At 41.9% G+C, this 14401-nt stretch overlaps 1 protein-coding gene across 2 annotated transcripts in view; it reads left to right on the forward strand.

The window, feature by feature from the left end:
• Positions 1-14401, forward strand: part of xylt2 (xylosyltransferase II) — a 338683-nt gene that overhangs the window by 84729 nt on the left and 239553 nt on the right. Inside the window, exon 1 of one of the 2 annotated variants that reach the window (XM_068057774.1) lies at positions 3012-3035. The exons of the other annotated variant lie outside the window; for it this stretch is intronic. Within the exon in view, the coding sequence (XP_067913875.1) occupies positions 3027-3035 (9 nt within the window). The 5' untranslated portion in view covers positions 3012-3026. Of the gene's footprint in view, positions 1-3011; positions 3036-14401 lie in introns of those variants that run through there. 2 annotated transcript variants of the gene reach the window in all.

Raw genomic sequence — 14401 nt, forward strand, 5'->3', positions numbered from 1 at the left:
GTCAAGGGGGGATGGTTAGATTCTTTCTTGTTTGAGATAATCATTGCCTGGCACTTGTGTGCCGCAAATGTTACTTGCCACTTATCAGTCCAAGCCTGGATGTTGTCCATGTCTTGCAGCATATGGACTTGGGCTATGTCAGTATCTGAGGAGTTGCAAATGGTGCTGAACATTGTAAATCATCAGCAAACATCCCCACTTCTGATCTTACGATGGAGGGAAGGTCATCGATGCGGCAGCTGAAGATGGTTGGGCCTAGGACATTACCCTGAGGAACTCCTGCAGTGATGTCCTGGGACTGAGATGATTGATCTCCAACAACCACAACCATCTTCCTTTGTGCTAGGTATGACTCCAATCAGGGGAGAGTTTTCCTCCTGATTCCCATTGACTCCAGTTTTGCTCGGGCTCCTTGATTCCATATTCGGTCAAAGTATTGCAGCACAGAAGGAGGGCATTTGGCCCATCGAGTCAGTGCCAGCAATTATCAAGAGCAATCCATTAGTCTCACTTCCTTACTCTTTCCCCATATCCCTGCAATTCTTTTCTCCTTCAACTATTCCCTTTCAAAGGTTAGTATTGAATCTGCATCCACCACCCCATCAGGCAGCACATTTCAAATCCTAACCACTTGTGTAAAAAGGTTTTGCATGCCACCTCTGCTTCTTTTGCCAGTCATTTAAATCTGTGCCTTCTCGTTATTGACCCTTCACCCAGTGAAAACAGTTTCTTTTTTTTTTATATAAGGTCATAAGAACTAGGAGCAGGAGTAGGCAATTCAGCCCCTCGAGCCTGCCCCGCCATTCAATATGATCATGGCTGATCTCATCTCGGCCTCAACTCCACTTTTCTGCCCGTTCTCCATAACCCTTCAACCCTTTACTAATTAAAAATCTGTTTATCTCCTCCTCAAATTTACTCAGTGTCCCGGCATCCACCACACTCTGGGGTAGTGAATTCCACAGACTCACGACCTTTTGAGAGAAGTAATTTCTCTTCATCTCGGTTTTAAATCTGCTACCCCTTATCTTAAAATTGGTCTTTCGTTCTAGATTGCCCCACAAGAGGAAACATCCTCTCTATGTCTACTTTGTCAATCCCCTTAATCATCTTATATACCTCAATTAGATCTCCTCTCATTCTTCTAAACTCTAGAGAGTAAAGGCCTAAACTGCTCAATCTCTCTTCGTAAGACAAACCCCTCATCCCTGGAATCAATGTAGTGAACCTCCTCTGAACTGCGTCCAATGCAACTACATCCCTCCTCAAGTAAGGGGACCAAAACTGTACGCAATACTCCAGGTCTCACTAATGCCTTGTACAGTTGCTGCGACACTTCCCTACTTTTATATTCTATTCCTTTAGCAATAAATGCCCTGATTCCATTTGCCTTCCTTATTACCTGCTGTACCTGCATACTAGTTTTCTGCGCTTCATACACGAGGACACCCAGATCCCTCTGCACCGAAGCATTCTGAAGTTTCTCTCCATTTAGATAATAATTTGCCTTTCTATTCTTCTGACCAAAGTGAATAACCTCACAGTGCGGCACAGTGGCGCAGTGGTTAGCACCGCAGCCTCACAGCTCCAGCGACCCGAGTTCAATTCTGGGTACTGCCTGTGCAGAGTTTGCAAGTTCTCCCTGTGACCGCGTGGATTTTCGTCGGGTCCTCCGGTTTCCTCCCACAGCCAAAGACTTGCAGGTTGATAGGTAAATTGGCCATTGTAAATTGCCCCTAGTATAGGTAGGTGGTAGGGGAATTGAGAGAAGGTAGGGATATGGGATTAATGTAGGATTAGTATAAATGGGTGGTTGATGGTCGGTACAGACTTGGTGGGCTGAAGGGCCTGTTTCAGTGCTGTATCTCTAAATAAATAAAATAAACTCCATCTGCCAAATTTTGGCCCATTCACCTAACTTACCCATATCCATTTGTAAATTTCTTATTTCTTTATTGCAGCTTACTATTCCACCTATTTTATTGGCTACAGTACCTTCTATTCTTGCATCCAAGTCATTAATATATATTGTAAGTAGTTGGGGCCCAAGGACTGAACCCTATGGCACTCCACTACTTACATCTTGCCAACCAGAAAAAGACCCATTTATCCCGATTCTCTGTTTTCTGTTGGTTAGCCAATCCTCTATCCAAGCTAATAAATTGCCGCTAACCCCATGTGATCTTACCTTGTGTATTAACCTTTTGTGCGGCACCTTATCAAATGCCTTCTGGAAGTCCAGATATGCTACATCTACAGGATTCCCATTATCCACTTTGCTTGTCACAGCTTTGAAGAACTCTTAGCAAATTAGTCAAACACGATTTACCCTTCATAAAACCATGCTGACTCTGATGGATTGCGTTTGACTTTCTAAATGTCCTGTTATTACTTCCTTAATAATGGATTCTAACAATTTCCCAATGACAGATGTTAAACTAACTGTTCTGTAGTTTCCTACTTTCTGCCTCCCTCCCTTTTTGAATAAGGGTGTTATATTAGCTTTTTTCCAATCCGCTGGAACCTATTCCGCATCCAGGGAGTTTTGGAATACTATAACCAATGGATCCACTATCTCCGCTGCCACTTCCTTTAAGACCCTAGGATATCGGTCATCAGGCCCTGGGGACTTGTCTGCCTTCAATCCCAATAGTTTGCTCAGTACTTTTTCCCTAGTGATGATGATTTTTCTAAGTTCCTCCCTTTCTATAACCTCTGCATTTCCTGTTACTATTGGGATGGTGCTAGTGTCCGCCACCGTGAAAACTGAGGCAAAATACTGATTTAGTGTCTCCGCCATTTCTGTGTTTCCCTCTATTAACTCCCCAGTCTCCCTAAGGACCAACATTCACTTTAGCTACTCTCTTATCTTTTATGTACTTATAGAAGCTTTTGCTATCCATTTTTATATTTTGCACTAGTTTTATTTCATAATTTACCTTTGCTCTTTTTATTACTTTTTTAGTAACCCTTTGATGATCTTTAAAAGTTCCCCAATCTTCCAGCCTGCCACTGGCCTTTGCAATATGGAATGGGTTAGTTTTTGTCTTTGTTATCCTTAACTTCTTTGCTTAGCCATTGATGTTTTTTTCTACCTCTTAGAATCTTTCTTCCTCTCTGGAATATATTTTAATTGGGAGGAATTGAATTTCTCCTTAAACATCTGCCACTGCTCATCAACTGTCCTACCTTTTAGTCTTCCTCCCCTGTCCACAAGGGCCAAATCTGTCCTCATGTCTGTGCAATTACCTTTGTTTAACTTCAGAACGCTAGTGTGGCCCTCAAACTGAATTTGAAATTCTAGCATGCTATGATCACTCTTCCCTCGAGAATCCTTAACTATGAGATCATTAATTCCAGTTTTACTCTATCTGAACCTTTCACGAACATCTCTTAAATCTCTTCTTAGCCTTCCCTGCTCGAAGGAGAACAACCCCAGCTTCTCCAGTCTCTCCGACTAACTGTTTTTCAGAAGAATCAAATATACCAACCAATTGATCTTGGCGTGGAAATGCTGGTGAAATTCTTTGTGCTGATGTTTCCCAATTTATATTATGTGCAGCACTGCAGGAAATTGTGAGCTGGAGATTGCTCGTAAATTAAGAATTAATCAAAATGCTGTAGGTCTGTGGAGCTGTTAACTTTAACCACACTTAGTATCCACTGTTTAAATGTTGCCATCAATTTAAATGAGAAACGCAAATGGCCTGGTTGAAGTAAACTGGAAGTCATGTCCAGCTGACATTAGCCTCAAGTTGTGGAGAAAAAGAAAATCACATTTGTTTAGCAATTTTCAAGTATCTTTGAAATATTGTCACTATTGTAGGAAATGTGGCAGCCAGTTTACACACAAAATCTCAGGAACAGCATTGTGATAATGACCAAATAATCTGTTGTGGTGATGTTGGTTGAAGGAGACAAATTGGTCAGGCCAGCGGAGAGAACTTCCCTGCTCTTTGAATAGTGCCATAGGATCTTTAATGCTCAACTGAAAAAGCAGATAGGGCCTTCCCATCCAAAAATACTGCACTGGAGAATCAGCCTAGATTATGTGATTCTGACTCAGGTGAGAGTGATATTCATCACTTTCTCCTGGAATTTAGTCCGCTGGTGCATACATACGTACATATGAAGCAGGAGCAGGAGGAGGCCACTCGGCCCCTCGAGCCTGCTCCGCCATTCAATAAGATCATGGCTGATTTGACTGTAACCTCAACTCCACATTCCCGCCTACCCCCGATAACCTTTCACCCCCTTGCTTATCAAGAATCTATCTACCTCTGCCTTAAAAATATTCAAAGACTCTGCTTCCACTGCCTTTTGAGGAAGAGAATTCCAAAGACACACGACCCTCTGAGAGAAAAAGAATTCTCCTCTTGTCTATCTCTTAAATGGATGACCCCTTATTTTTAAACAGTGACCATCAGTTCTAGAGTCTCCCACAAGAGGAAACATCCTTTCCACATCCACCCTGTCAAGACCCCTCAGGATTTTACATGTTACAATCAATTGCCTCTTACTCTTCTGAACTCTAGCAGATACAAACCTAGTTCAAATTTGGCCTCACCGGTGCCTGTATAACTGAAGCATAACCTCCTACTTTTGTATTCAATTCCCCTTGCGATAAACAGCAACATTCTATGAACTTTCCTAATTACTTGCTGTACCTATGTACTAACCTTCTGCGATTCATGCACTAGGACACCCAGATCCCTCTGCATCTCAGGCTCTGCAATCTCTCACCATTTAGAAAATATGCTTTTTTATTCTTCCTGCCAAAATGGGCAATTTCAAATTTTCCCACATTATACTCCATTTTCCAGATCTTTGCCCACTCACTTAACATATCTATATCTCTTTTGTAGCCTTCTTATGTCTTCATAACTTACTTTCCTACCTATCTTTGTGTCATCTGCAAATTTAGCAACAACATACCTTCAGTCCCTTCATCCAAGTCATTCATATAAAACTGTAAAAAGTTGAGGCCCCAGCACTGATCCCTATAGCACACCACTCATGACATCTTGCCAACCAGGACATGACCCATTTATGCCTAATCTCTGTTTCCTGTTAGAATATTGAGAATGGGGAATATTGATCCTTCAGTATTTTTTGAACAAATCCAGTTTCAGCCTTTTTGTTTATTATCACCTCTCTTCATCCTCAAACTCCACCCTTTTGCATAATTTTTAGATCCAGGATAAATTTCTCATTGTGAGAGAGATTGGGGGTAAAATGTGGGGACGTTCATTCTGTAAATGTGGTCAGGCTTTCTTTGTATTCAGTTCTTGAACAGGATATGCACACACACAATAAATTTTTCCAGTTGCTCAGTCCACTGGTCTTTTTCCCATCACCTGACTGTATGTTGTCTGTGGCTTCTACCATATTTAGTGGAGAGAACCGAAACATATCTATTTGGAGGACTCTGCCAGGGACTCCCCTATAATAGGCCTTTAGGCTAACTTGAACGTCAGTTTGTGGTAGTGGCATAGTACTGTAGTGTAGTTATGTTTACTGGACTAGTAAACCAGATGTTTGAATTAATAATCAAAATAACTTTAAATCAAATTCTATCCTGCCAGTTTGACAATTTGAATTCAGTTTTTAAAATTCTGGAAATAAAAAGCTGGTACCAGTAAAAATATAACTGATCATCAGTTGAACGGTCTCGCATCAATGCGGTTGACTCTTTAACTGTCCTCTGAAGTGATCTAGCAAGCCACTCAGTTGGGCAATAAATGCAGGCGACATCTCCAACCTCAGAGTGAATTTTAAAAAGGTCCTATAATCCTTTGTCCTTGGTTGTATGGCCTCCTTGAAACCACACTGTTGCTTCCATCAGAAAGCATGTCGCTGGAGCCAGTCCTGTGCTGCTTTCTGTCTTTCCTCTTCCTTTCTGTTTTTCATCCTTTTATTTTCCGCCCATTTCCTCTCCTTTTTCCTTTTCTGAATTTACTAACTCATTTCACATCTCTACAGCTCAGCCATTCATCATGCTAACCGGGCATCAAGGGAGCCATTAGTCCTGTGCTGTAAGTGACTCAGTGCCACTGCTATTTGAGGCACCAGAACCCTCTTTGAACCTAATACCTGTGACGAAAAGTGCTGCCAGAAACACAGTTAAATAACTCTGCTGATGGTATTTGGTGTCCTGTCCACCATTTTGGCTGTTGGCCTTGAGTCTGCAGTTTTGTTTCTTGCTATTGAGTCTACTATTTTGGATCTGCTTCCTCAGCCTGCCTATCTCGTTCATCCAGGTTCTCTTTCCTATTGTGAGGCTGTATGAATCTTCCTTTGACGTTGGCGAAGCTCTTTCTGAATCTACAAATTCTCAACGTCTGAACAACTGCCCATACCTTAAAACAGATATTTTTCCAGTTGTTTCTGCTGAGCAGAGTAGATTGTCACCGTGTAAGTGAATGGAGTTTATTCCATATTGTCCACCACACTGTGGGCAGCAGAGACTCTGATCTCTAGTTTGGTTTTGGACTTGAAACTTTGACCTTATTTCCTCTGGTCGTAAAGTCGCAGTTTAAGATCAATAACCCTCTTACGTAATTTGTGGCTTTCAGTATTTTAAAGACTCACCACACCCTGTCTTAGTTGTCTTTTGTCCAATGAAAATAAGTTCAGTCCTGGCAGTATCTTTGTTGCTTTGCTCTGAGCCCTCAGCAATGCGTCATTACCTCTTTTTTCAGGCACAGGGCCCAGAACTGTGCATACTGTTCTAAATGAAGCCTCGCCAGTGAGCTGAACAGGGTTAAAACAATTCCTGGTGTGAATTAAAACAGATTTCCTTCAGATTCATCCATCTAGTCCACTGTACAGTGTGGGGAGAGGACTCCCTTTCCTGTAAAACACACTAGCTTTGCCTATTCAGCCATATCTTGATATCATGTGGAGTGGCATCTGAAGACTGGCATCTGCGATGCTGGGGACCTCAGGAGGAGGCCAAAATGGATCATCCACTCGGCACTTCTGGCTGAAGATGGTTGCAATTGCTTTAGCCTTGTCTTTTGCACTGAAGTGCTGAGGTCCTCCATCATTGAGGAGGGGATGTTTGTAGAGCATCCTCCCCTGATTAGTTGTTCAGTTGTCCATCGCTGTTCACGACTCAATGTGGCAGGGCTTTGATCTGATCCATGTGTTATGGGGTTGCTTTGCTCCTTCTATTGCATGCTGCTTCTGCTGTTTAGCATACATGTAATCCTGTGTTGTAGCTTCACCAGTTTGGCACCTCATTTTTAGGTACTGCTACTGGCATGCTCTCTTGCACTCCTCATTGAACCAGGGTTGGTCCTCTGGCTTGATGGTAATGGTAAAGTGAGGCATATGCTGGCTCATAAGATTACAGATTGTGGTTGAATACAGTTCTGCTGCTGAGGGCCCACTCGCCTCATGGATGCCCAGTTCTGAGCTGCTAGATGTGTTCTGAATCTGTTCCGTTTGGTACACTGGTAGTGCCACACAACAGAATGCACGGTATCCTCATTGTGAAGACGGAACTTTGTCTCCAAAAGGACTGTACGGTGGTCACCCCTACCAAAAATGTCATGAGCAGATTGTATCTGTGACAAGTAGATTGGTGAGGATGAGTATGGTAGGTTTTTCCCTCTTGTTGGTTCTCTCATCACCTGCAACAGGCCCATTCTGGCAGATATGCCCTTCAGGACTCAACCAGCTCTGTCAGTAGTACCACTCTTGGTAATGGACATTGAATTCCCTCATCCAGAGCACATCTATGCCCTTGCTACTCTCAGTGCCCCTTCCAGTGTCTATGGATGGTTGTATGTGGACTTCTAGAAGGGATTTGATGAAGTCTCTCATAAGAAACTATTAGTTATTTTTAATTCTTTCATGGGATGTGAACATTGCTGGCAAGGCCAGCTTTGGGCACCCATCCGTAATTACCCTTGAGAGGTGATGATGAGCTAAAGTTGAAACATATGGAATTCAAGGCAAATTATTGACCGAGCGAGGAAATTAGCTGATCAGCAAGAGATAGAGTAGGGATAATAGGCAAGTACTCAAACTGACTGTGACTAGTGCTGTCCTGCAAGGATCTGTATCGGGGCCTCAACTATTTACCATATTTATTAACCATTTTGATGATGGGATAGAAAGCCACATATCCAAATTTGCCAATGAGACAAAGATAGGTAGAATTGTAAGCAGTGCAAACAGAAGCATAATATTACAAAAAAGATATTGTTGGACTAAGTGGATCGGCAAAATTGGCAAATGGACTTCAGTGTTGACAAATGTGAGGTTATCCATGTTGGACCTAAAAAGGATAGAACAGATCAACTTGTAATGATATGACCAAGGTGGGAGGAGTGCACTGTTAATTCAGTCCCACTTCGCCATCAGACATAGCATATCAATAAATTTTCCCACCTACCGAAAAACAGCCAATTACATTCTCTATTTGTCACCAGAATAAAGCACACCAACCAGGTTTCTTTCATCATCAACAACATTAACGGACAAAAAGCAAAAGGCGGTGGAGTTGCATTGCTGGTTAAAGAGGAAATTAACGCAATAGTGAGGAAAGATATTAGCTCTGATGATGTGGAATCTGTATGGGTAGAGCTGTGAAACACTAAGGGGCAAAAAACGTTAGTGGGGGTTGCATATAGACCCCCAAACTGTAGTGGTGATGTTGGGAATGGCATTAAACAGAAAATTAGAGATGCATGCGATAAAGGAAAAATGGGTGATTTTAATCTGCATATAGATTGGGCAAGTCAAATTAGTCACAATACCGTAGAGGAGGAATTCTTGGAGTGTATACGGGATAGTTTTCTGGACCAATACTTTGAGGAACCAACTAGTGAACAGGCCATCCTAGACTGGGTATTGTGTAATGAGAGAGGAATAATTGACAATCTAGTGGTGCGAGACCCCTTGGGGACGAGCGACCATAATATGATAGAATTCTTCATCAAGATGGAGAGTGATGTAGTTTATTCTGAGACTAGGGTCCTGAATCTTAGTAAAGGAAACTACAAAGGTATGAGGCGTGAGTTGGCCATGATGGATTGGGAAACGTTACTCAAAGGGATAATGGTGGATAGGCAATGGCAAACATTCAAAGAGCGCATGGATGAACTGCAACAATTGTTTATCCCTGTCTGATGTAAACGTTAAACGGGAAAGGTAGCCAAACCATGGCTTACAAGGGAAATTAGAGATAGCATTGGATCCAAGGAAGAGGCATATAAATTTGCCAGGAAAAACAACAGACCTGAGGATTGGGAGCAGTTTATAATTCAGCAAAGGAGGACCAAGGGATTGATTAAGAAGGGGAAAATAGAGTACGAGAGTAAGCTTGCAGGGAACATAAAAACTGACTGTAAAAGTTTCTATAGGTATGTGAAGAGAAAAAGATTGGTGAAGACAAATGTAGGTCCCTTACAGTCAGAAACAGGGGTATTTATTATGGGGAATAAAGAAATGGCTGACCAACTAAATGCATACTTTGGTTCTGTCTTCACAAAGGAGGACACAAATAACATACCAGAAATGTTGGGGAACACAGGGTTTAGTGAGAGGGAGGAACTGAAAGAAATCAGTATTAGTAGAGAAATGGTGTTGGGGAAATTGATGGGATTGAAGGCTGATAAATCCCCAGGGCCTGATGGTCTGCATCCCAGAGTACTTAAGGAAGTGGCCCTAGAAATAGTGGATGCATTGGTGGCCGTTTTTCAAGATTCTATAGACTCTGGAACAGTTCCTACAGATTGGAGGGTAGCTAATGTAACCCCACTATTTAAAAAGTGATGTTGAGAGAAAGCGGGGAATTATAGACCAGTCAGCCTGACGTCGGTAGTGGGGAAAATTCCAGAGTGCATTATCAAAGATTTTATAGCAGAGCACTTGGAGAACAATGGTAGATTCGGGCAGAGTCAGCATGGATTTACAAAAGGGAAATCATGCTTGACAAATCTACGAGAATTCTTTGAGGATGTAACTAGTAGAGTTGATGAGGGGGAGCCAGTGGATGTGGTTTATTTGGACTTTCAGAAGGCTTTCGACAAAGTCTAAATAAGAGATTAGCGTGTAAAATTAAAGTGCATGGGATTGGGGGTAATTTATTATGATGGATAGAAAATTGGTTGGCGGACAGGAAACAAAGGGTAGGGATAAATGGGTCTTTTTCTGAATGGTAGGCAGTGACTAGTGGGGTACCGCAGGGATTGGTGCTAGGACCCCAGCTATTCACAATATATATTAATGATTTAGATGAGGGAACTAAATATCTCCAAATTTGCAGATGACACAAAACTGGGTGGGAGGGTGAGTTGTGAGGAGGATGCAGAGAGGCTTCAGGGTGATTTGGACAAGTTGAGTGAGTGGGCTAATGCATAGCAGATGCAGTATAATGTGGATAAATGTGAGGTTATCCACTTTGATAGCAAAAACAGGAAGGCAGATTATTATCTGAACGGCTATAAAATGAGTGAGGGGAATATGCAACAAGACCTGGGTGTTCTCGACACCAGTCGCTGAAGGTAAGCATGCAGGTGCAACAGGCGGTTAAAAAAAGCAAATGGTATGTTGGCCTTCATAGCGAGAGGGAGAAATTTCTTCACCTAGAGAGTGGTGAGCTTGTGAAATTCGCTACCACAGAAAGCAGTTGAGGCCAAAACATTGTATGTTTTCAAGAAGGAGTTAGATATAGCTCTTGGGTCCAAAGGGATCAAAGCGTTTGGGGCGAAAGCCGGAACAGGCTGCTGAGTTGGATGATCAATCATGATCATAATAAATGGTGGAGCAGGCTCGAAGAGCCGAATGGCCTACTCCTGCTCCTATTTTCTTTGTTTCTATTTTCTAAAAACAAGTCTTAACCAATAATGAGATAACTCTATGTACGAAAAGCTCCTTATTTTCCTTACCCTCATGCACATGCACATACATTCAAAAAAAATTGGTTCACTGGGGAAAAAGGATTTTTTTGGTTTACAGCTGTTTCATGGGAATGAAAGGAATAATAAAATAACTTAGGTTGTCATGTTCTGGTAGGAAGTTCTTCAGTTTCGTGAGGTGTCCCAGAGTTTAATAGTTGGATGCCAGTCAAAGTCTCTCCAGGCGAGATTGATGAACAGTCTGTGATGGATTGACATTCAAGGCAATTCAACTGCAGCAGGCTTCACATAGGTCTTTCATCAGGGGTGTAGCAACAGGTCTTCTTAGGTTTTACAGCAGCAGTATAGCAGTAGATGATTTCTTCAGATTTCAGGATTTCTTAAAGCACAGGAGGCAGCAGGAACCACTTGATGCAGGGATTCTTCAGAGACAAGAGGCAATAGGAATATGCACCTTGGAAGTACAGGGTTTCTTCTCAAGAGATGCAGGATTCCCTTACAGAGAGAGCTAACACTTGGGTCTTTCTCTCTGATCTCCAGGCAGTTTCAAACCAAATTTCAAAATGCCTGCTCTTTGACCAACTGGCTTTTTAAACGGTCCAAAGTGAAAGCAAAACATTCTAAAACAGGTCACATGTCCAGACATAGAGTCTCCCTTTTCATTCAAGGAGCTGCTGGTTTCCTTGAAATTGCCTGCTTTCCTGTCCTTGTATACCAAGTCAGCTTCCTTTCAAAACCTCCAAAAAATTCAGCTATTTGCAGGTGTCAATGTCCATTGAAAAATCTTTTTTCAGTTTTTTAAAAAACACACAGCATTCTAAGTTTTTAATACGAAAACAAAAACCTTGTAACAGTAAATAAAGAAAAGCTAGAAAAGTGGAGGTTCAAATAAACTTGGTGAGGTGGGCGTGGGGGTAGGTGTATCCAGGTATATAGATTAAAATGTCATGAACAGGTACAGAAAATAATCAAAATGAATAGTGGAATGCTGGCTTTTATATCTAGAGGATTAAAATACAATGTAAAAGTCATGCTTCAGCCATACAAAGCCCTGATTAGACCACATTTGGAGTATTGTGAGCAGTTCTGGGCACCACACCTTAGGAAGGATACATTGGCCTTGGAGGGAGTGTAGTGTAGTTGTACCAGAATGATACCTGGAGTCCAAGGATTAAATTACGAGGAGAGATTACACAAACTCGGGTTGTATTCCTTGGAATTTACAAAGTTAAGGGGTGATTTGGTTGAAACTTTCAAGATATTAAGGGCAACAGGCAGGGTAAATAGAGATAAACTATTTCCATTGATTGGGGAGTCTAGGACTAGGGGGAAGAGTCTAAAAATTAGAGCCAGAACTGTTTATGGAGTCATAGAGTTAGAATGGCACAGAAGTAGGCTGTTTGGCCTGCCGTGTCCATGCCAGTTCCCTGTTGAGCAATCCAGTCAGTCCCATTCCCCCACTTTTACCCCTCAGTTCTGCAAGTTTATTTCCTTCAAGTATCCATCCAGTTTCCTTTTGAAATTGTTGTTTGTCTCTGTTTCCACCACACTTGTATGCAGCGAGTTCCAGGTCATTACCACTCATTGCATAAAAAGTTCTTCCTCACATCTCCCTTCCATCTCTTGCCTGAAACCTTAAAGCTGTGTCTCCTGGTCCTTGTACCATCAGTTAATGGGAACAGCTTTTCTTTGCCTACCTTAGGTAAACCTGTCATAATCTTGTACACCTCTGTTTAATCTCCCCTCAAGCTCCTTTGCTCCAAGGAGAACAATCCCAGTTTCTCCAACCTAACTTTGTAGCTAAAATCCCTCATCCCTGGAACCATTCTGGTAAATTTCCTCTGCACCTTTCAAGGACCTTGCTAAAGTGTGGTGACCAGAACTGGACAGACCCAATGTGTCCAACCTTTCCTCATAAGATAACCCCCCCAATCCCAGGAATTAATCGAGTGAACCTTCTCTGAACTGTTTCCAATGCAATTATATCCTTAAGTAAGGAGACCAAAACTGTACACAATACTCTAAATGTGGTCTCACCAATGCCCTGTACAACTGTAGAAAAACATCTATTTTTATATTCCATTCCATTCCCCTTGTAATAAAAAATACAATATTGCATTTGCCTTCTTAATAACTTGCTGTAACTGCACACTAACTTTTTGTGTTTCTAGATCCCTCTGCATCTGAGCTCTGCAATCTCTCTCCATTTAACTAATATGTTGCTTTTCTCTTCTCATAGCCAAAGTGGCTAAGTTCACACTTTCCCACATTGTTCTCCATCTGCCAAATCTTTGTCCACTCATTTAACCTATCTATATCCCTTTGTAGATTCCTTATGTCCTCTTCACATCTTGCGTTCCTACCTATCTTTATGTCATCAGCAAATTTAGCAACCATACCTCAGTCCCTTCATCCAAGTCATTGATATAGATTGTAGATACTTGAGGCCCCAGCACTGATCCCTGTGGCACTCCCCTGGTTACGGTTTGCCAACCTGAAAACGACCCATTTATGCCTACTCTCTGTTTTCTGTTAACTAACCACTCCTCTATCCATGCTGTTGCGACCAGGTGAGAAAGAGGTCTAGGGTTCCCTTTCAGCCTACAGCTGGTCTTACTGTAACAGGGTTTAATTTTAAACACATTGTGTTTTAGCTCCCCCTTGGTGAATCCTTGTTCACTGCTTTCCAATTATAACGCAAATAAACCAGCACAAACAGGCTTTCTCAGATTTAAAGAAGAAATGTTGAAACTTATTAAACTTAAACTCTAATTTGGTTGATGCCTATGGATACATGACGCACCCACGCTAACATGCATATGCAATACCCACATGCAAATAGAGACAGTAAAGAGCAAAAGAAAAATAAAATGAAAAAGTTTGAGGCAATATCTGAAGTGTTGTTGTTACGGTTCTTCAAGCTCACTGTAGAGTCCTTGATTGTAGGTAGGTCTTGCTTTTCATTGGGGATTGGTAGTATTCTTAAACCTTGTTCGCTGTCGGAGACTTTTCTCTCTTGGGGTTCATGTGTCTTCAATGGATTCAGAGGCTTGTGAGAAAGAGATGGGAGCAGACAGGAGAGATCTTCTCAGTTCAGGAGCAAGCAGATACTCTCTTCAAAAACTCTGTGGCTAGTTCAAAAGAAAACTGTGGAGCAGCCAGTTAGTCATGCGACCAGCTGGTCTAACCAGTACTGGCCCTTGTGGATTGTATCCTCCATAGCAGGCCCTGGTATGTGCTTACTCACCTTCGATGTCTGTTGGTATGTAAATGTTTTTTTCTAGCCACGTCTGATCTGTTTGACAAGTCATTTCCTTGCTCGAACAGCAGTTAAAAATCAATGTTCATGACAACATTAATGTGCCTCATTCTTGGCAGGTGGGGGCCTAGCATGACAGTGCTAATATGTTGCCCCCATACCATGGACTTTTATTTTGTTTCATAACCTTTGATATGGCACCTGTCAAATGCCTTCTGGAAATCCAAGTACAACACATCCACTGGTTCCCCTTTATCCAATTGCTTGTTAC

This window comes from Heterodontus francisci, chromosome 26, assembly GCF_036365525.1.
Source record: "Heterodontus francisci isolate sHetFra1 chromosome 26, sHetFra1.hap1, whole genome shotgun sequence".
Classification (NCBI taxonomy): domain Eukaryota; kingdom Metazoa; phylum Chordata; class Chondrichthyes; order Heterodontiformes; family Heterodontidae; genus Heterodontus; species Heterodontus francisci.